This window comes from Sus scrofa, chromosome 1 (genome assembly GCF_000003025.6).
Source record: "Sus scrofa isolate TJ Tabasco breed Duroc chromosome 1, Sscrofa11.1, whole genome shotgun sequence".
NCBI classification, from domain to species: Eukaryota; Metazoa; Chordata; class Mammalia; order Artiodactyla; family Suidae; genus Sus; species Sus scrofa.
Genome location: NC_010443.5, coordinates 274,036,631 through 274,057,949, shown reverse-complemented (window position 1 = coordinate 274,057,949; position 21,319 = coordinate 274,036,631). Strand labels below are relative to the sequence as shown.

Sequence of the window (21,319 nt, the reverse complement as noted above, 5' to 3'; positions counted from 1 at the left end):
TCTCCTCTCCGGGGGGCCCTATAACTTTCCTAAGAAGAAGGGTTTCCATATATTAATTTGATTTCCTTTTGAATAAGAGAGCGAAACGGGACGAGGCCTTGAGCTGATGCCTGGCAGGATTTTAGTAGATTTGCAAGCGTGGTAGAACTTTCTCGTAGAAATATCTTCTTTGTTTGTCAAATGGGCCGACACAGCGGTGCAATACAGACGCTTCAGTTCCCGTGCCGCCAAAGTGTTTCTGCAGTGCAGGGCCGTCTCCCACCCCGAGAGGCAAGGCGGCATGGCTGGGGAGGTGACATGGTTGGCAATGCCACTGGAGAGCTCTCATAAAGGGGCGGTCAAACCAAAGAGCTGAATTTCACCGACGTCCAGGCCAGCGCCGGGAGCGCATTGCAAGGACAAGGCCCATCCTTGAGGAAAGGGAGCCTTGATGGTCCAGGTGAAGACATTTAAAACTAGACGTGGAGCAAAACCGCACCCGACTGGCCCCACAGATTTAGAGTTCCAAAACGATGCAGAGCCTTCTTCCCCGCTCTGGCCGCTGCAGCACCTGTCTCTGGCGGCATCAAAACCACACACGAGAAAAGCGTGTCCGAGTCGCCTCGGGCATGGCAGAGACGGCGTTTGCTAGCACGGCTTGCGAGTTATTCTCAAATCATCCATGGATGCCCAGAAGGGCCATGGGCAGCACAGGGTCCCTCTAGCACCAGAGCCCTGATAGCACCTGCATCCCCGGTTCCAAAGCCCCCCACCCGCCCGGTTCTGACCTGCCAGCACCGGCCAAGCTTGGCGTGCGTGGTCCAAGGATGGGGATGGGGGCGTCTCTGCAGCCTCCTTACCTTATCTCCATCTTCTCCTGGGGGGCCCACGGGGCCAGCTGGACCAGGGAGCCCCACTGGACCCTGCAGGCCGTCTCGGCCGGCTGGGCCTTGTGGACCTTTCTCACCCTAAAGAGGAGAGGGGGTCCCTGGTCAAAGGCGGCTCCATCCATCAGAGGAACCACCTGCCGCCAGCCCATCCCCTCCCCCGCCCCCAGAGAGGCCCAGAGACAGCTCCCGGGGAGGGACCGTCGCCCAGTCCTTGGTTCTCCGCTGGGCTCTGCGTCCAGCCCTGGATCAGCATCTCCGGGCCTCGCTGCGTCTAATGCGCGCCCATCCGAGGAAGAGCTGCTCTTCGACAGACGGGGAGATGGAGGCTTGGGTCACAAGCCACAAAGCCAGGATGGCAACCTGGTCAACCAGCTTTCACAGGCCCATTCAGGCCAGCGGCCAGGGGGGCCGGAGCGCCAGCCCCAGCCCCTTCCGAGGAACTGCCCTGTTCTCTGCAAACACCCTCCCGCGGGGCCTGCACGCACGCGCGCACCTGCACACACCCCTTCTTCCTCTCCTCGTAGTTCTGGTTCATTTTCCTCAAACTGCCCCTTGGATAATTTCAACGATCCTTACCACCTGCTTTTATGTTCTTCAGCCGCAGCGTATAGCGGCTTGCTGTGTAATCTCAGTTTTCAGACCAGGGATAGAACCGGGGCCACAGTGGCGAGGGCACCGAATCCTAACCACTGGACCACCAGGGAACTCCCTGTCCTTCCCAGTTTTACCAGCCATCACATCACCCTGTGAGCAGCTGGAACTTTCTCACCCAAGCCACGAATCCCTTTTCCCAGCAGAACCAGGCCCGAGCACAGCCGGGGGACACAGATGGGACCGTGAACGGCCACTGCTGGACCTCACCAGGGCTGGCCCCCTCTCGGGCCCCCTCTCCTCCTTTCCTGCTGCACAGGCAACTTCCCTGATTCCCTTCTCACTGATAGAAACGCTTCCCCAGTTAAGGCAGAAAACGCCGGGCTGACTGCGGCTCACGTGGAACCTTCCTGGCCCGACGCGACACCTGACTTTCGCTCGGCCGTTTCTTCTGCGCTATTCTGGGAGCGTGACCAGCTTTTCCCTGGATGGTGCAACTCGGAGAGGTTTCTGCTCAAATCTTTACTCTCTTGAAACAACGAACCCGGCCGTCTCCCATCGGGTCTGTGCGCTCGAGTGTTGACCGGAGCCTGGGCTCTGGTGCAGAATTAGCAGAGGCTCATGGGAACCACCAGACGCCACTGAGGTGACGAGGAGGCGCCGAAGGACTCTCCTTGGCGCCCGCGTGCCCAGTGGGGAGTTCTCGGCCGGGCAGGCGGCCAGGGCCCTCTTCTCACCCAGGAGCCGTGGACGGGGGACACACAAGCACTGCCCCCTTCCTGACTCAACGGGAAGGGGTGTCTGCAGCCTGAGCCCCAGGAACCGGGGCGCATAGACATTCGCAACGTGGAGGGCAAGTCTGAACTCGAATTTGTCTCTGCAGCTGAGTGGATGTGGGGGAAGGTGGGAGTTTGCCACATCGTGGGGGCAGGCGTCCACGGTGGCTGGGGCAAGAGAACGGCCGGGCAGGAAGGGGCGCTTTGTGTCTTATTTGGGGAGAGGAGCCCAGGAGAGGGGCTGCCATGGGTTTTCCAGAGGCATCGAGACAACACGGGGCTCACTAACCCCCTTCACGGACACCCAGCCTCCAGCCGGCCCCCTGCCCCGGAGCTTTCATAAAGCCTCCGGCCGGGGTGACCACAGCCCCAGGAGGTGGCTTTCGGAAGGTCCAGGAGCAGCTTTCTCTTCTCCACACCGACCCCCAGACCGACAAAGAACGCACCACCTAAATATCCACTTTTCTCCCACACAGACGGGCCGTGAGCCCAGGCCAGAGGGGTGGGGGCTGCGAAGCATCCACACGGGGCACCCACAGCCCAGCCCGAGGCTGAGGCCGTGTGCGGACACACTATTGCCACCCCTTCCCATGCCCACCCGTAGGGGGCACCGACGTGTGGGCGTGACAGGGCGTGCCCAGCCCCAATGCACGCCGAGTACCCCAGTGGCTCAAGCGACTCCTGCAAGAAACTGGCCACCCTGGGACCTGCCCTTGGACTTCAATCAAGACACCTGGGCACGCAGCACAAACGGCACCCACCCCCCTGTCCCCCCCCCACCCCCAGGGAAACGCCCGGGAAGGGGACAGCACAGGGGCAGGGACAAGCCCCCCGCCTCCGAGGCAGTACTTACGGGAGCGCCTTTCTCGCCAGCCGGTCCGGGGGGTCCCTGCGGTCCGGGTCGCCCTGGGATTCCAATGGGCCCAGCAGCACCGGCCGGCCCCCTCTCCCCGGGAGATCCCTGGGCGAGCCAAGAAAGTGGTTTATTTCAAAGACTCAACATGCATGCATACGACTTCCCAAAGCGCCGCCCGGTCGTACCACTCTCACTCTAGAGCCCACAGGGGCTCCCCAGGGCCCCAGCCAGCATGAGCTGTGTGGTCAGGGTCTGAGCCCCGGAGAGTCTGGGGACACATCCTCCTTAAATGCTCGCCCTGAACAAGCTCTCTGGGCACCGCCTGCCACCGGCGCTCCCTTCCTACCCACTCCTCCACGCTGCCCCTCCACCGTGTGGGGGCGGGGGCTCTGGCAGGGCTGCAGGTGGGCACCTGGGCTAACTCTAGGGTCAGCACCGGGGAGCCGCTGTGGCCCGGGTGTCGTCCTGCTCCTGGCCTTCATGGGAAGGAAAGGGGACGTTTCCATTTCCGCCTGACTTTCCACCGTCACCTCCCTCCAACGGCCCGGAACTCAGTCAGGGGAGGGGCTGTCGTTTTGGGGTCTGCGTTCAAACCCCGCCAGGCCCGGGGCAGCTCCTGCGGCCCCACAGCCATGCCGAGCAGCGGGGGCTGTAGGACGGGCCCCCGGCAGGGCAGGGGGACTTGAGGCACATGTCCCTTTTCCCTAAAGAGTCAGGCCAGGCCAGCGGTCCCTGGGCTGCTGCTGGAGGGTGGGCGCAGCCTCACGGGGCCCGAATCCCCCAGACCACAGCCCAGGGCCCCAGAACACTGAACGCCTGGCCTCTCAGGGCGGGACCTCCAAGTGGTGAGGGGGGGACCATGGTAAGAGCACAGCTCTGGGACAGGGACCTCTGCCTTGGGCAGCCCTGCATGTGTGGCCGGCCCGGCTCTCCAGGCCATGGAGCCATGTCTGTGCCTGTGTGTCCAGGCTGCTCCATCCCCACCCGCACTAAGCAGGTCAGCTTGCTCCTTGCCCCGCATAAGCAGGGTCAGGGTGGGGCGCTCGGCCCTCCCTCCCAGCTGCCAGGTTCTCCAGCTTTCCTCACATAACGTGCCCCCCCACTTGTCATCTGGCTGCCAGCCTCGCCCACCATCCACGTCCCTCCTGCGTCCAGCGCCTCCTCTGGGACCAGGGCAGGTGTGCGTGCTCCCTGGATCTCGGGACTGACCGCTCGCCTGCAGAGCGGGTTTGTGGGGGGGAGAGGCCTTGCACGGGGCCAGCACACTCACCGCGGGGCCTGGCGGGCCGGGGGGGCCTTCACTGCCTTTCAGTCCAAGCGCCCCCTGCAAAGCAACAAAGTGGGCAGGGCGCTGCGGGGGGAGGGCCCCGGGCTGGGCGGGGTCCACCCCCATCCCCCGCTGGCCCCTCACTCACCACTGGACCAGGAAGCCCTCGGTCCCCAGGGAAGCCGCGTAGGCCTGGGGGACCGTCTTTCCCAGGAAGGCCGGCGGGGCCTGGATCACCCTGAAATCAGAGCCGTAGGTCAGTTTCTGAGCGATGCCCCAGACTGGGGTGGAAGGAAGCTGGGCAGTCCCTGCCCGGGCCCACGACCCGTGGCGGGGGGGCCTTCCCGGGCACTGGGCTTTACGAGGAATCTGAGGGAGCTCCCTGGTGGCCCAGCAGGTTAAGGGCCCGGCGTTGTCCCTGCTGTGGTGTGGTGTGGTGTGGGGACGGACTCCACTGGGACTCTAGCCGCACTCCACGGAGCCCTGGCACCCCATCACGTCCTTCAGGGCCATGAGGGGCTGCTTCACGTGACCCCCTCGCACCCCTCCAAGTATCTGGGGCTCAAGCGAAGGCGTCTCTGCCCCACACGGATGCTTGTCTCAAGCCCGAAAGCACATTTTCTGAAAAGATGTTCCACCTGCCCTGAGGTTCATCAAAGCTTGGACGTCTTCCAGAATTTTCCCTGGGGTCCAACGTGGGAGCTGAGGGATCTTTAAATCAGCGTGCCCTCAGGCTCCTTTCCAACTCCGAGAGCCCCCTTCGTGGCTGGGCGCCTGTCTCTGCACCTCCCCCCCCTCCCTCCCCCTCTCACACACACACAGACGCGCACACACAGTTTCCCAAGTACACAGGCATGTCCTCAACCACGTACATGCATATGTGTGTGTGTGTGTGTGTGGTGTGACTTTCTCAATCAAGTTCACTTTCTTGTGTGTGGTCCCACAAAGTGCTGGAGCTCGTGTATTTCCTGTGTCCCTCCCTGAAAAGCCGAAACGGGGAAACACAGGAAGTTGCCACCCCCAGCTAGGGGTACCCCGGCCAGGGAGAGACGTTTTTATTATTTGGAATTTTTAAAGGGTCGTTAAATTCAGTTTAGACACACGAAGGGTCAGGCAGTTTTATCCGCGTCTGGGGAAGGGGTGCGATGGCTGCAGGTGGCCCCGGGCAGAAGGGGGTCCGCAGCCCGCGCCACATTCATCCCTGGGGCGGGGTCAGCCCAGGCCCTCCTTCCAAGAAGCACAGATGGAGCTCAGTTCCTGGTCTGGGCAGGAAAAGGCATCTTGAGGAGCCACCCGTTCACCAGAAAGAAGCGAGAGGAAGACCCAGACCGAGGGTCGAAACAGTTCCGTAGGAAAGGCCGACGGGCACAGGGGTCCCGGGGACTCACCTTCGTCCCTTCTTTTCCCGCGAGGCCCGGGAGCCCCTGTTCACCGGGGGGGCCCGGGGGTCCAGGGTGGCCGCGTTCGCCCATGGGACCAGTTTCCCCCGTGGGACCCTGCAGGGAAAAACCTGCGTCAGCCGCGAACGTGTTCACCGGGCACGTTCTCTTCCTAAATCTCAGGACAGCCTGGCAAAGGCCAGCACCAGCCCACTGGACCTGCACATTCCTTCAAAAGGCGTCTCCTTCCGGTAAAAGTCCTGAAGGGGCAGGGCAAGTCAAACGGGGCAGGAGTTCAACAGCCACTGCCTGGCCTGCCCTGTGCTCCAGCGTCTCCTCCCTGATGCATCAGAGCAGGGCCTGTGTTCCGTGGGGTGTCACGGGGACCAGGGCAGAGAGGGGTGGCGGGGATTGAGCCTGCCTTTCCTGCAGCCCTGATGCCATGGATTTCTGTCTCATTTACCACCACATCAGCTGTGAACTTTCTAAGAAGCAGCTTCACCCCGATTTGCATCTCTGAGCCTGCAAGCCTGTCCTTGAGTGGATCTGCAAGCAATGAGAACAGCAGGCCCCGGGCACGAGAATCCAGGGCAGAGAGTCAGGCTGTGTGGACAGCTGGGCTGCCAGGGGGTGGAAGCCAGGCTCCTGAGCCCACCTGGTGTGACTCGGGTTCACGTCAACAGATCCCTGTCCTGCTCTCTGCACCTGCTCCCCTGCACAGGGTACAGCTCCTTATTTAATAAGCACTACTACTAAGCCTCATGATGTCCTCTTGGCTGCACCTGCACCTGGAGAATGGGGAGAATTCACCCCCACACTTGACCCTTTCTTCTGTGTGGGCAGGGACCCAGGGTGACCAGGGACACCAGGGGATGCTGTGTCTCACCTGAGGACCGACCACACCTGGCGGGCCTGGAGGGCCAGTCTTGCCTTGGAAACCCTGCAAAGAGAGAGTCCCCATGCTGAGATAGTTGAAGCGGCCCACGCCAGCCCCACTGCTGGTTTCTCCGTAGACGCTTACCCCCAACCCTGACCCTGTCCCCAAACAATGGACCCTCCAGTCTCCATTTGAAAGGCCATTTCTCTCGTTTCACTTCTGTGTTCATTTCATGAAGGTAATGAAGCCAGACAGTTAGTTTCCCTCGCTGCCTCCCCTGCCCTGCTTTGTGCTGAGAAATATATTTTAAAACCATTCATCTTTATAACAACCCTAAGAGTTCATTTTCTGAGCAGATTTAGTGTCACCTTTCAGCTGCTAGAAACCAAAACTGGGAGCCACCTCTGGGCTGCATCTCATTAGTGACTCCATGGGGACGGTCCTGCCTGTGTCACCAAGGCCCCCAGCTCAAGACAGGTGGTTTTCCTAGCCTGCGCCTCTGCACTGACTGAAGTCAGGAAGCAGTGAGGACACGCTGCTTCCCAAACGCGGCAGCCAGGCGTATTCTTAGCTCCATCCAGGCACCTCTCCATTCTGCTCTGCACGCTGGCACGTCGGCAGCAGCCTGGCTGTGCTGCAAGTTTAATTTCCGGCCCGTCTACAGAGCATGGCACATGCCAACGAGCTGCCATCTGCAGGTGCCACGTGATGCTGGGGGAGATGCACAGATGCTAAGCCCGGGGGGTTGGGGGGGTGTTTAGTGGAAATCCTAGAGTCTGGAGGGGAAGCAGCCTGGCACAGCTGGAGCTGTGGGGGCCCAGCTCCCGTGGCAGATGAGCCAGGGTGGCTCTGATTCACTGCACGGCAGCCAGAAAGCCAGCGCTGGTGACCTCACACTCAGCCCCCGGGCCGTGCGAACCCATGGGGGTGCAGCTCCTGCAGGTTCTATGGTGGCTCCCTTCTTTAGGCCCGGCAGAGCTGCACGCAAGGAACACAAATGGCCTCATTTAAGGCAGTGATTTTAAGGCAGTGTTCTCTGGAGCAGCCTGACAGCATCAGATCAAGGGGTGGGGGGCAGGTTCGAGAGCAGCCCTGGGTGAGCTGGGTAGCTGTGCCCAAGGGAGGCAGGAGCCTGGGTGTGGGGCCCACTGGGGGACCGTCCACGGTGCTGAGGACAGGATCTGTCACCAGCCCCATGAGGGGGGGCTTTGGGCTTGGACTCAGGACCAGCAATGACTTCGGTGTCCCACCCGCTAAAGAAAGCGGAAGTCCCGGGAAGGCCCTTCTGGAAGGCGTCGGACTGGCCCGTGGAGGACCCGCCACCCCAGCTGGGTCTGGGTGCGGGTGCCCCTCAGGCTCTGCCAAGGGCACCGCAAGTGCCTGTCCTACTCTTCCAGCAGAAACAAATGGCTTAATTATTCCGCAGTCTCTTCCCAGGAACAGTCGGAAGGAGAAAAACACACCCTATAGGCCAAACCTTCCATCTCGCCTCCTCGGGAAGGCGTTAGAGAGAAAACATGCAAAACTCAGGCGGCGCGCTTTAATTTTTCTCTCTAAACAAAGGAGCAAAGGACTCTCCATTTATCAGGTCCCAGCGCCGCGCAGAACCCTGGGAAGGTATAATTACAGGAGGCTTCAGCAGAACAAGCCAAAAACAGACAAAGGGAATTTTTTTTTTTCCAAGGAGGCACCAAGAACAGATGGACGGGGGCGTCAACCTCCCGTTTCGGGAGGGGACCTCCTTCCCGTGCTGGTCCTTCAGAGGCCTCTGACCACGAGGACACCGGCCTTCTGTCACCTCCCAGCAGTCTTGTCACAAGGAGGTCACCCAGCTGTCTGACGCCTACAGCCTCAAGGTCACAGGTGTACCCACCCTGGCCCCAGGGTCAGGCCTAGAATGGACACGGCGTGAAGCTGGGCCTGATGCCATATGGCTCTCACGGGGCCAGGAACTGACCGTGGCGCTGACAATGCTTTGTTCCTAACGAAACACACGGGAGTCCTTCAAGCACAGCGAGGCTGTGCAGGGCGAGGTGGGGGTGAGCCTGTGCCAGTGGGATGCCAGCCCTGAGCCCAGCCAAGCTCCCAGCCTCCAACGGCCGGCCCCTGCCCTTCTAGCTCTAGAAAAGGACTAGGGAGGAGACCTCCCGGCCCCCTGCCATCAACCCCAAGGCCAGAGGGACCTGGACAGACAGGGCTGGGACGAGGCCACACCCTGCACTGGACGTTTGGGGACGTGAAACGTGACAGAACCACATGGCACGGCTGGAAATGGACCTGCTTCCCGGCTACACCTCCACTCGGGCACACGTGCCGTAATTGGGGCCACACTCGACCTTCTCCTGGGGTCGGAGGGGCTGCACCGAGGATCCGTTTGCTTCATGGGGGTCACGTGTGACCCTGGGTTGAACCCACGAGGGCGGGTTTGAAGCTGGCACCTGCCTCCGCCCACAGAGGCGTGCCAGGGCTGTTGCTGGCCCCCGGGCTCCCCGGAAGGGCCTCCCCGCAAGGCCACAGAAGCTGGCCTGGCCCTCAGGGGCCTTCCCCAGGCTGCCGATGGGCAGTGGACCCCCGGCCCTGCCACCCGCGTCCCCGGCCCCGCCCACACTCACCGTCTCGCCTCTCTGCCCAGGGTGTCCCGGGAGCCCGTCCTTGCCTGGGGGGCCCTGAGGAAACCAGGGAAAGGAGGTTCGTGCCATTGTCAGAAGCACATGTCTTGGGCACTCAGTGCCCCACCAGGCGACGCAAGCCACGGCTTCACGACCGAGGACGGCGAAGTCGGGGGGACGAGGACGGAGTGGGAGCCCGCCACCGGCCCACCATCCTCAACCCTCCCCACCGCCCTGAGGGTCACACGGCTGTCACCTTCGGCAGCAAGAGGACAGCTCCCCAGCGTCCAGCCGGTGGGGGGGGGCGCCGGTCTGGTCTGCAGCCAGAGCCCCCCTAGCCCCTGCCCCCAGCACGGCCCTCGGGCGGGACCTCCTAGCATCAGGGCCTTTCCCTCTGAGGGAGGAACCCTGCATCTGCCATGAGCTGAGACCCAAGCCCCCCGGAAGCTGGGACGGGCCCCGCTGGGAAGCAGGGTCTCGGCAGATGTGCCCAGGCCCGGTGAGGTCCGGCTGGTTGAGGGCGGGTGCCTCTGCAGTGGCCGGTGGACAGAGACAGAGAATCGAGGAAGGAGGGACACAGAGGAGGCAGGGCGCAGGCGCAGGCAGAGCTCGGGTGGGGGTTCCACACGCTGCGAGACCTGGGATGGATCCTCGCTGGGGCCCCGGGGGGACCAATCCCCCTGACACCTGGATTTTGGACTGGGGCCTCCAAACTGTGAGAGCACACGCTTCTGTGGTTAACTGGCCACGTGCGTGTGTGCTCCTGTGTCATGACACACCTAGGGCGCTACTGCAGCGCCAACTGGAAAGTCGTGATGGTCTCAAGGAGAGAGGGGCCCGTGCTCCCCAAAGCAGCTCCCTCCAGAGCCCCCCGGCGGCCTCGCTCCCCACCTCCCACCGCAAGGAGGCTGCTGGGGCCCTGGGACAGACCAGCGTCCCCAGGAGCCCCCTGGGCCGGCCCCACGGGGACAGCACATTACTCACCGGGGGCCCCTTTGGTCCAGGAAACCCGGTGGGTCCTTGAGGTCCATTGGGTCCCTGAGAACAGAAGAAGGCCTGTGTGAGACGGAGCTCCTCCCAGGCCCCCGGGCCAGCGGCGCCCCCGCCCATGGGCTCCCCAAGCACAGGCGCCACTTCCACCTGCTCCCTCGGCTTTTCCTCTCCTTCTTCCAGTCCCGCCCTGACCCATGTGAAAAGGAAGTGCGGTCACGGGCCCGAGGAGGCCAGGTGACATGGCCAGCTCCCTCGGGGCAGCACGGGCCGGGACCCAGCTCCCCAACATCCCAGCAACCGCCCCAGACCCCAAGCCCACGGCCAAGCAGTCAGGACCCGAAGCTTTTTTTAGGGCTGCACCTGCGGCATGTGGAGGTTCACATGCTAGGAGTCAAATCGGAGCTCTGGCCTACACCACAGCCACAGCAATGCAGGATCCGAGCCGCGTCTGCGACCTACACCACAGATGACGGCCATGCCAGATCCTCAACCCAGTGAGCGAGGCCAGGGCTCGAACCCACATTCTCATGGATTCTAGTCGGGATCGTTAACCGCTGAGCCACAACGGGAAGTCTGGGACCCGCAGCTTTACAGCCAGGGAGGCCCTCCCTGCTCCACCTTCGGATCTGAGGAACCTCTCCTGCCGCAGGGTCAAAGGCCGGCCTCCCTCTCCCCAGCCCACCCGGGAAGAAGTCCAGCGGGGACACGAGGGGGCGGCCTGTGTTCCAGATGCTCACCCGTTCACCTGGCGGGCCGGCCGGGCCATCACCTCCGGAGTTGCCCTGGGAAGGGAAGGAAAGAACAAGAAAAGCTTAAAATCTTTTTTTTTTAATCATTACTCTATTGACGAGCAGACTCAGCCCACGACACCCCTGGAGCTTCAGAGGTCCGTGCTGCACCTGCACACTTCCGTGAATCGCCCCACCAGCTCCTCCGGAAAGAGCGGCAGGCCAGCCAGCCATCCGCAGCTCCCCGAGACCACCTGTCCCCTGGCCTCTAGCCGCACCCTGACCGGGAGCCGGTATCAGCAGGGTAGCGGCGTTTCCAGGAGGAGAGCACCCTTCTCCTGGGGGATGAAGGCCGTGCTCCCACGAGTAGATGCCTCCAAACGCACGAGGAGACGGGACCCAGGCCCCTGCGTGGCCCCTGGGTCAGTGCACCAGGCCGTAGGCTCTGCACCTCAGCCGCCAGCAGGCCTGTCCCCTGGGGTGGGAACACGCTTTGGAAGCCCATCCCGGACAGGATGGACAGGACCGTACAGGACCGGACAGGAAGAGCCTGCCTGGCCGAGGTCTGCTTCCACACGGACCGGAGAAGCTGCTGTCCAGGCCCCCAAGGGGGAGGAGACGGGGCAGTGGGGGAGGCCCAGGCTCTCATGGAGGCAAAGATGTTTCTGCAGCGTCCAACCCTTCTTCAAGGAAGAACGGAGGCCTCCGTCCCCATCAGGACGAGGTGGGGCCTCTGTCCAGAGCCTGGCTGGGCCCGGCCCCCTGGAGCCCTGGGGCTGCTGGCTGGAAAGTTCCACCGCGGGATGGAGCCCCAGGCAGCCTCTGCAGGGCGGCAGGGCCACAGCCACGTGGCTCAACCTGCCCTACCATCCACGGGCTGCTGGAGGGGAGCCCCTCCTTCCTAAATTCCCCAGAGAAAACCCCTTTGCTTTGTGGCACCAGCAGCTGTTTGGCCTTCCAGCAGCTGTGGCGCGGGCCGGGGCCACAGAGACCAAACACGTACCTTGGGGCCAGGCTTCCCGGTGATGCCCCTTGGGCCTCTCTCACCCCGAGGACCCTGGACAGACGGGAGAGAGGACAGGTCAGCTCCAATCCTCAGCGGCCTCGACACCTCCGCCCCCACCCCGCCCCGCACGCGCCCCACCACGCCCTCCTGTCCCGGGAGACCGCCCTCCAGGCCACGGTTACCGTTGGGCCTCGCTGTCCCCGAGGTCCCGGCTTCCCAGGCGTGCCCTAGAGTCAAAGGAGAAGGGGGTGCTGGTCAGTCACTCCAGACTCACCTGGCACGGCCTGGGTGATGGAGAGACCCCCACCCCCACCCCACTGCCCCCGCCAAAGGCAGAAGCTAGCAAGGACACCCTCCTTATCTCAGCTCTAAGGGGAGAACGCACCGGGCGAGGGACTGCCCTGCACGGCTTTGCGTTTCTGGACAAGGCCTTCCAAAATCCAATTTTCTCCCTGCCGCCTGATGGATGCTTTCGGCCTCATCTGGTTTCCTTCCCTCAAAGCATCAGCCTCCCCCTCCCCCCTCCTCTCTCCAGGCTCGCGCTCTCAGCAGGGGTGGGGGGATCATTATTGCAAGAAAAGAGAAGACAGTCAACCCCTTTCATACATAATTTACTTTTGCTACAGTTAAGGATATTAGCCATTAAATTTTCAACAGGCTCTGCGGACGAACAAACGTGCAGTTTAATATATAAATCATACATCCAAGAACCATTTGCTTCCCTTCTAATAGAATTTAGACTCCTTTTTTTTTCTGCTCTTGTTTTGCATTTTGCAAACCACGGAAAACAAATGCATTGCATTTTTTTTTTCCCCCAAAGCAGCGACATGAAAGCTGGTAAGTGCAGTTTGCCCACCGCACGTGGAAGGAACGGGCTGGAAAGGCCCTCAATCTTCACCACTTGTGATTCATTTCCTGGAATTATTTTTTTTTTTTCTGGTTTCTAACGATAAAGCCCAAGATGCATCTGTCTTTTGCCAAAAGCCACCTGATGCGTTTTCTCTCCCCATCTCTCATTCACTGGCGGCCACGATCAAAACTGCTTCCCAGAGTCCCGCGTCTTGAAATGAATCTAATAAAACCGTTTCTGACGAGGAGGCCTTTCGGATGCTTTCCAGCAGTGCCTCTGCTCTCCCGCCTCGCATCGCCCGGCGGCGCCTTTTGGCTTCGAATCAATATTTGCACACAGAAATTCATGACACACCCGCGTTCTCCCACCTGCGTGACACCAGGACCGGCCTGGGTGCCTCCTGGTGCTCCCCTGACCACTGAGTTTGTGCTGGCTCCTGGGAGACGCCCCTGTCCTTTGTCACCCAGGGTTGCCAGCTCTGGGCACCCTCCATGGGCGGCAGGGTCCCCAGGGCCAGGCACTTCACGGAGACTTTAGAAGCCCCAGCTGCGGAAGAGAATGAATTTCTCTCCAAATGGCCCCAGGGCTTCCGAATCCCACAGCCGAGGGGTGGTGGGGACGGTCACACCAGCGACCCCAGGGACCAGCCATGCCCAGCAGATCCCGAAGCGGAGGGGACGGGCTGCCCTGAGGACAGCGGCAGGGGCGCGGGGCTCCCGCCGGGGGCTGGGCTGGGGGCCGGCTGGTGCAGACTGGACTCAGTTCTGTGTCCCGCCTGCAGCCTTGGTGCAGACGTGCCTGGAGGTGGAGACGTGGCCTGGAGTCTGACCTCCACACCCCGGGAGTGGGTGGGCTCCTGGGTCGTCAGCCCGCAGGGCCCTCCTCCTCGTGGAGCAGATAGGGGACGAGCGCCGAGGCCGCGGGACTTCCATTCCTCACCACCTTCCCTGCTGTTCCCGTCCAAACGGCAGTCGTCTTCAGCTGGGAGTCTCGGGCATCACTTTTTCTATTTTCTTCGTGTCTTTTCAGGGCCACACCCGCGGCACAGGGAGGGTCCCAGGCTAGGGGTCGAATCAGAGCTGCACCTGCTGGCCTGCACCACAGCCACAGCCACGCGGGATCCGAGCCGCGTCTGCGACCTACACCCCAGCTCACAGCACCGTCGGATCCTTAACCCACTGAGCGAGGCCAGGGATGGAACCCGCTTCCTCATGGATACGAGTAGGGGTCTGAAGCTGCTGAGCCACAGTGGGTACTCCTGGGGTGACGTTTTAAATGTCAGGGCAGGGATGCTTTGAACCCTGGGGGCTCAGCCCCTCCCACCGCCTCCACCACGGGGCCTGGTCAGCACCCTCCCCCCGGAGCCGCGTCCTCTGCCCTCACTCAGGCCTCCTCCTCCAGGCCAGCCTCCCTGCCTTCCCGCTTTCCTCTTCCCCACAGCTCGCGCTGCCATCACAGCTTCATTCACGTCCCGGGGCCCGGGTTTGGGCTTTTCCTGCGGCGTCCCCAGGGCTCACGTGGCACTGGGACGTGGGGGCCGAGCAGGTGCTCAAAGGTGCACGTGAGCGGCTGGACTCAGTGACACAGAACAAGCCTGTGACTCCTTGGAAAGGACGAGAAAGCAGGACGGGGGATGACGCTGGACGTTCACAACCGCCAGGACGGGGCTGGGGAGGCCACCACTGGGTGACCGTCCCTCCCCGGACTTCTCGGCGTCCTCACACACTCGGGCCTCTGAGCCAAAGGTGGTCAGCGTGCTGGTGGGCAGGCAGCTCAGGGCAGAGCCTCTGGGGAGACCCAGAGTCCAGCGCAGGAAGGCCAAGGCAGAGGCCGCCCTCCTCCAGCGGAAGCTTCCAGAATAAAGGCGTCTGTCTCTCCAAGGGCAGGACGGGAAGAGCTGGGTGCAGGGACAGGGGAGCCCACAGTTGAGCCGTGACCGCTTGGGGTCTCAGACCCGTGCATGTCCGTTGGCCTGGATGTAAAGCCATGGCATTGACTTGTTCTCCGTGAGCTGGTGACCATGGGTGCTTCCCGGCGGCAGACACGGCCGTGGCCCCCGGATCCCGCGTCCTCCAGGCACATTTCTCCCATGACGAGTGGACATGCACTCCGGCCATGACCTGACCATGGCTTCCTGCGACAGCCAGCACCTGTGCCACCCCGCCCTCCCCCCGTGGCCACCCTGTCCGAGGTACAGCCACACGAAACTAGAAAATCACTCCAAGTCCTAAAGTCAATCCTTTCCTCTGGGGTCCATGCTCCAGGCCCCGGGAGCCACGTCCAGACCCCAGGACAGGAGCTGGCCTCCTGGTCCCAGGCTCCCCACGTCCCCACCACCCCTGTGTCCAGCAGTGACCCTGGCGACCCCCGGTGCTGAGGCATTGGAACCACGGCCCATGGGGGCTCGGGGCATCCAGGCATCTGTGTGACTTGCTCGGTGCGGGGTAGGGGAGGCAGAGAGGCAGGAGGGGCAGGAGAGGGGAGCAGAGCTTGGGCCAGAGTGCCGGCCCCCGGGCCACAGCCAGGCCTCCACTGCTCCATGCCACCACACGGGCCCGGTCCCCCGTCCGGCTCCTCCTCGGAACGGGGTCGTGGTCACATCCATGACCCCATCGGCCACCAAGACCCTTCTCGGGAGATTCTCATGGCAACGCGGTGTGTGGAAGGCAGGGCCCTCCACCAGCAGGGGGGCTGTCCCCTCCGCCGTCACCCCGCGGTGCCCACGCTTACAGGACTCTGGGTCACTTCTCACAAGTGACAGCCTTTCCCCAAAGACGCCGGTCAGACTGTCCCTACAAGGAAGGACAGGACAGACAGGTAGGAAGACGATAGACAGACACAGACATAAATATTCAGACAGTGTGGACACCTCTAGAGACAGAGAGAGACGAACAGACAGCGGTCTCTGCGCTTCTGTGTCGACTGCGCTCAGCAAAGCCCCACTTCTCTGCATCGTGACGCTAGCAGACGCGTTCGTGCACGCAGACTCCGGATGCCTAGAAGCCTTCCTCCCCGCCTTCCAGAGACTGTGCGGTCTCTGCTCCAACGCGGGGATGCCAGTTTGGCATGAGGGCTCTGAGGAGGGGCGGTCTGTGCGGGGGGACCAGGCCTGCTCTGCACACACCCCACCGGCCTGGACAAGGCCGTCTCAGAGCCCAGAGGCCCAGGAGGACCCGCGGGCCCCTGCTGCCCAAGGGACAGTGCTCACGTGACATCCCCCCGCAGGTTCAGGGGCTGGAGCTGGAAGGGCTGGGGCAGCTCCCGCAGCCTGGCCCCCAGATCTCCTTCACTCAGTGACAGCAAAGGGGACCAAAGCACGCTGCACCCGGCAGGGTCAAGTGACAGTGGCAGCTTGGACACAGCCAGGGAGGGAAGCCCCCTGGGCTTGGACCAGCGGAATCGGGAAATGCAAAGTGAAACTCCGTTCCTCCTTCCTTTTAAAATGAGCCAGGAGGAAAGGTCACTGAGGCTGGAAGAAGAATCTGGATCTCACTAAGGAGCCAAAAGACTGCCGGGTCGTGGTGAGAAAGCACCACCCCGCCACACGCCTTCCTCTCTGGCCCACAGCCCCTTCCATCGTCTCACCCCCCAGCCCCGTGTTCCCAGAGCCACCAGCGCTTAGCGCTAAAGGCTTAAGGTCAGCTGTTCTGGAAAGCAGTTTTGGCAGCAAAGTGGGTGAGAAAGAAACAGGATGCGTTGAAGAAATACCACGGCTGCAGATGGAGCCGCCCGAGCAGGGGCCAGACCGTCCTTACCCTGCCACCCTTCTCTCCATTGGCGCCAGGAAATCCAGGAAATCCGATGGAACCCTGAAAGAGAGTTAATTAGGGAGCAAGCATGAGAGCCTGACCAGAGGGACGGCGATGCTGCCTCTGCAGCTGGAGGAAGGGGCTGTCAGAGCTCATGGCCTTGGACACCGCCACCCGCCACCCACCAGCCAGCCATCCTCCACCCGCCACCCACCATCTGCCACCCACCACCCACCATCTGCCACCCACCACCCACCCACCATCCAACTAGCCATCCATCCAACATCTATCTACTTATTCATCCATCCATCCACCCACCCATCCACCACCCACTCACCATCCAACCAGCCACCCACCCAAGCATCTATCCACTCATCCATCCATCATCCACCCATCCACCCCCCCACCATGAACTAGCTACCCACCCAAGCATCTATCCACTCATCCATCCATCCCTCCACCCACCACCCACCATCTGCCATCCACCACCCACCCACCATCCCACTAGCCACCCACCCAAGCATCTATCCACTCATCTATCCACCACCTACCATCCATCCATCCACCACCCACTGACCATGCAACTAGCCACCCACCCAAGCATCTATCCACTCATCTATCCACCACCTACCATCCATCCATCCACCACCCACCCACCATCCAACTAGCCATCTATCCAAACATCTATCTACTTATTCATCCATCCATCCACCCACCCATCCACCACCCACCCACCATGCAACTAGCCACCCACCCAAGCATCTATCCACTCATCTATCCACCACCTACCATCCATCCATCCACCACCCACCCACCATCCAACTAGCCATCCATCCAACATCTATCTACTTATCATCCATCCATCACCCACCCATCCACCACCCACCCACCATCCCTCTAGCCACCCACCCAAGCATCTATCCACTCATCTATCCACCACCTACCATCCATCCATACACCACCCACTGACCATGCAACTAGCCACCCACCCAAGCATCTATCCACTCATCTATCCACCACCCACCATCCACCACCCACTGACCATGCAACTAGCCACCCGCCCAAGCATCTATCCACTCATCTATCCACTCATCTATCCACCACCTACCATCCATCCATCCACCACCCACCCACCATCCAACTAGCCATCCATCCAAACATCTATCTACTTATTCATCCATCCATCCACCCACCCATCCACCACCCACCCACCATGCAACTAGCCACCCACCCAAGCATCTATCTACTCATCCATCCACCACTCACTATCCAGCCATCCACCCATCATCCACCACGCACCCACCATCCAACTAGCCATCCATCTAAACAGCTATCTCTCTACTAATCTCTCCATCCATCCATCCACCCATCCACCCACTACCCACCACCTCCCATCCACCACCCACGCACATCCAACTAGTCATCCATCTAAACGGCTATCTACTCATCTCTCCACCATCCATCCAGCCAGCCACCATCCACCCCCCCCACCCCCCCATCCACCCACCCTCCATCCACCCAAAGAGCCACTCGTCTACTCCTCTATCCATCCACCAAACCACCTACTCAGTAAATCCTTCTGGAGCATCTCATGGGCCCCAAAGCTAAAAACCAGAACGGAATTTTAACCACGTCCCCCTCCACAGCCTTCTCCTCACACACCCATGCCTGCAAAACACTGGTGTTTGGGGGAAAGGGGAACGTGTACCACTAAGATTAGCTGGAGGTGATGCGTGAATCTCACATGTACGGCATTTATTTTCTGCGCCTTGTTGTCCTGTTTTGTTATCGCCCAAAACACCTCCAAATAAAGCATGGCCGCTCATGTAGTCAGAAACGAATGCACATTTATACACGGACTGTAGCACCACCCAGCTCTTTAATTCTAGAAGTCCACCGGGTGCACACAGCCAGAGAGGTAGTAAATGGCTTCGATTAGGCCAACAGCCAAGCACCTACGAAGTGAGCCCCGCGTGACCCTGTCTGAGGCACCACTTCAGCCTCTATTCCCTGCGTGACTTAAAACTCTGACCTCAGTATGTGCTTAGACCACAAAAATGTACCCACTCTTCAAACCTTGACCTCACGGGGCTGACCTTGGCCACAACACCTGCGTGCCCACCTACTCTTCCAAACGGGAGGTTGGACCAAGTTTCACGGTGGGAAAACCCGGGGAGCAGGCTTCACGGCGCTCAGCTCAGGGGCTGGGTCCTCGCCCGGGAGAGTCTGCGGCCTCCGGTCACTGCCATCCACCCCCACCCGTCCATCAAGCTACTGGATACGCCTCTGTCCAACGGTCCCGGCCTTTTCACAGCTCTGCCCTCGTCTTTCCAAAACGCTGCCTGACCTATAGCCTCACAGCCCCCCATCTCCCCCAAACTTCTCCTCTCCTCCCCGAAAGGGACACAGATTCAGGAGCGAAAGCACGTCCAGCAGATGCTCTCCGTCCAAATACAATGGACAATGCTGCGGTCAGCGGCTACGTCGCTGGCGGATCCTGGAGCAAAACCCGTTTCACGGCAAAGGCAAACCATCTCCCCGCGCGGTGGCTGTGGGCTCACCCACCGAGCGTGGGCATCAGAGTTCCACACACGGCACAGCCCTGAGCACTTCCAGCAGCCGCACGGAAGCACCTGAGATGCAGCCCTGCCCCCAGGGCCCGCCTTCCGCTAACAAGGGGGCGTCCAGAGGGCTGACCCCAGAGGAACGCAGGATGCGTGGACGCCAACCCCAGAGACAGGGCGTTCTCTCTGGCTGTTAATTACGTCTCGAGGGCAGGCAGCGGTTATTTTTAAAGGCAGAAGCATGAATAATAAAAGGTGGGGGATAAAAAATAAATAAAATAATGCTTTAAATGATGTGCAAAAGCCGTGAGGAGCTGTTCAGTTTAAAGGAGAACATGATTCCCTATAAGAAGGGTTCGTCTTGCTTTTATCCTGGTTTCGAGCAAACAACCTTCTCATCTCCAGAGTGAATCAAAGCCGAGAGGGGGACACAGGTTCTCCGGGGAAAAACCCAGAAACCAGGCCAGAGGCTCTGCGGACCCGGGGCAGCCTGTGCCGCGGCTGGGTGGTCCCTTTCTCTGAGGGTCCGCCGCCCGCTTCCCACGCAGCCGAATCACTGCCAATGGCTGTGACCAGGGCAGCACGGAGGCACGGCTGCCGTGACCTTCTGCTGTGTCACGGCAGCCACCGCGGGGATGGCGGATGGGTGCCGTGGGAGGGCCGGTTGTCCAACCCCGCGAGGTCGCCCCTTACCTTTGGCCCTTGTCTTCCTGGGTAGCCGGGCAGTCCGGGGACTCCGAGTTTTCCCTGGGGAAATAACGGATGCAGGTTACCGCAGCCCGGCGCTTCTCGGAGCAGAGCGCCAGCACGCCCGCCGGGGACCAGGGCAGGGTGTGGGTCCCAGCCCGAGGACACGGTCATCATGAGAGACCCTCGTCTGTCCCTGTGGGGTGGTGTCTCCCCCAGATCTGGGACCGGTTTAAAGCAAGGTCCGAGAGCGGGATGGGCAGCACCGCTGAAAGCAAACGCCCCGAATCAAAGAAGGTTTCTTTAAGAGATTTTGCTCAGCCCTCTTGTAAGAGTGCCAGCCTTGGGGCAGGCCAGGGTGAGGGCTGAGGTAGGGGGTGGGGGGAGCGAGGTGAGGGTGGGCAGCCCCCCCACTCAGGTGTAAGAACAGCCGCTGTCAGGCGCCCCCTCGCCCCCGCTGTGAAAGACGATGCAGCCAGGCAGCTGCCGGGCTCAGACCCTGCACTTCGGGGACAGCGGGGGAAGGCGCTCTCCAGCGTGGCTGTGGGGGCCAGGATGCTGGGTGGAGCCAGCGGGGCAGGAACTGCGTCAGGACGCAGGGTTCAGCCCGGCCGAGTCATGCCCTGGACACCCCAGGCCGTCCGCAAGGGTCTGTCCGGGGAACGGTCGCGCTCTGGCGTCACGTACCTTCTCCCCAGGGGGTCCCAGAGGACCGGGGTCGCCGTTGGGCCCTCCGCGACCCTTGGGGCCTTCGGGGCCATCTTCCCCTCGGGGGCCAGGTGGGCCGATCTCCCCCTACAGGTGGGAAAGCAAAGGTGAGGGGGACGCCACAGTCCCATCCCCCGCCCAGGCTGGGAGCGAGGGGCCGGATCCCAGGCCGGGGGTCGGGACCGCAGGGGAGCCCCTCGGCCGGTTCAAGTGACGAAGCCTGTCCTGGCCCCGCGGAGACCAGGACTCTGCTGGGCGGCGGCCGTTCCACCACCTTCCCAAGCCCACACTCCTCCTTCCGGCCACCTCTCCCAACCCCAGCTCCTCTCGGCTGGAATAACTTCGGTGACAGCAGGTGCTCTGAACAGCTACCTCCCCAAACAGAGCGGAGTCACTGTTCGGGGGCCGGGGGAGGGTCTCTTTCTCCCGAAGCCCCAGGAGGTATCGGAATGGACCATGAGGGCCCTGGCCGGGGCTCCTGGAGCACGGGAGACCCACAGGGTCTATCAGACACGCAAGGGCCCAAGTGCCACCCCATCCAATGTCCCCAAGGTACAGGCGGGGAGGCCTGGGTGCAGACAAGGAGGAGGCCCGGAGTGCCGGCCAAGGGCAGCACGGGGCAATGGCCCGGGCTCAGCGTGCCACCCTGGTCCCCTCTGCCGAGCCCTCCTCTGACCTCTGGTTTCCAGGAGCAGCTGCAGGACGGCTGCGTGGCCGCCCCAGTGGAAACGTGCATCACAGGACAAAGAGACTCATGGCTCCCTCACCCCTCAGCCGCCAGGGTCCACGAGTGGAGCACTGTCCCTAAGA

At 61.7% G+C, this 21,319-nt stretch overlaps 1 protein-coding gene across 1 annotated transcript in view; it reads right to left on the bottom strand.

The window, feature by feature from the left end:
- Positions 1-21,319, bottom strand: part of COL5A1 (collagen, type V, alpha 1) — a 149,046-nt gene that overhangs the window by 25,315 nt on the left and 102,412 nt on the right. The window contains 14 exon segments of the mRNA NM_001014971.1: positions 840-947; positions 3,090-3,197; positions 4,363-4,416; positions 4,508-4,597; positions 5,748-5,855; positions 6,625-6,678; positions 9,228-9,281; positions 10,209-10,262; positions 10,955-10,999; positions 11,949-12,002; positions 12,134-12,178; positions 16,557-16,610; positions 19,808-19,861; positions 20,489-20,596. Of these exon segments, the coding sequence (NP_001014971.1) occupies positions 840-947; positions 3,090-3,197; positions 4,363-4,416; positions 4,508-4,597; positions 5,748-5,855; positions 6,625-6,678; positions 9,228-9,281; positions 10,209-10,262; positions 10,955-10,999; positions 11,949-12,002; positions 12,134-12,178; positions 16,557-16,610; positions 19,808-19,861; positions 20,489-20,596 (990 nt within the window).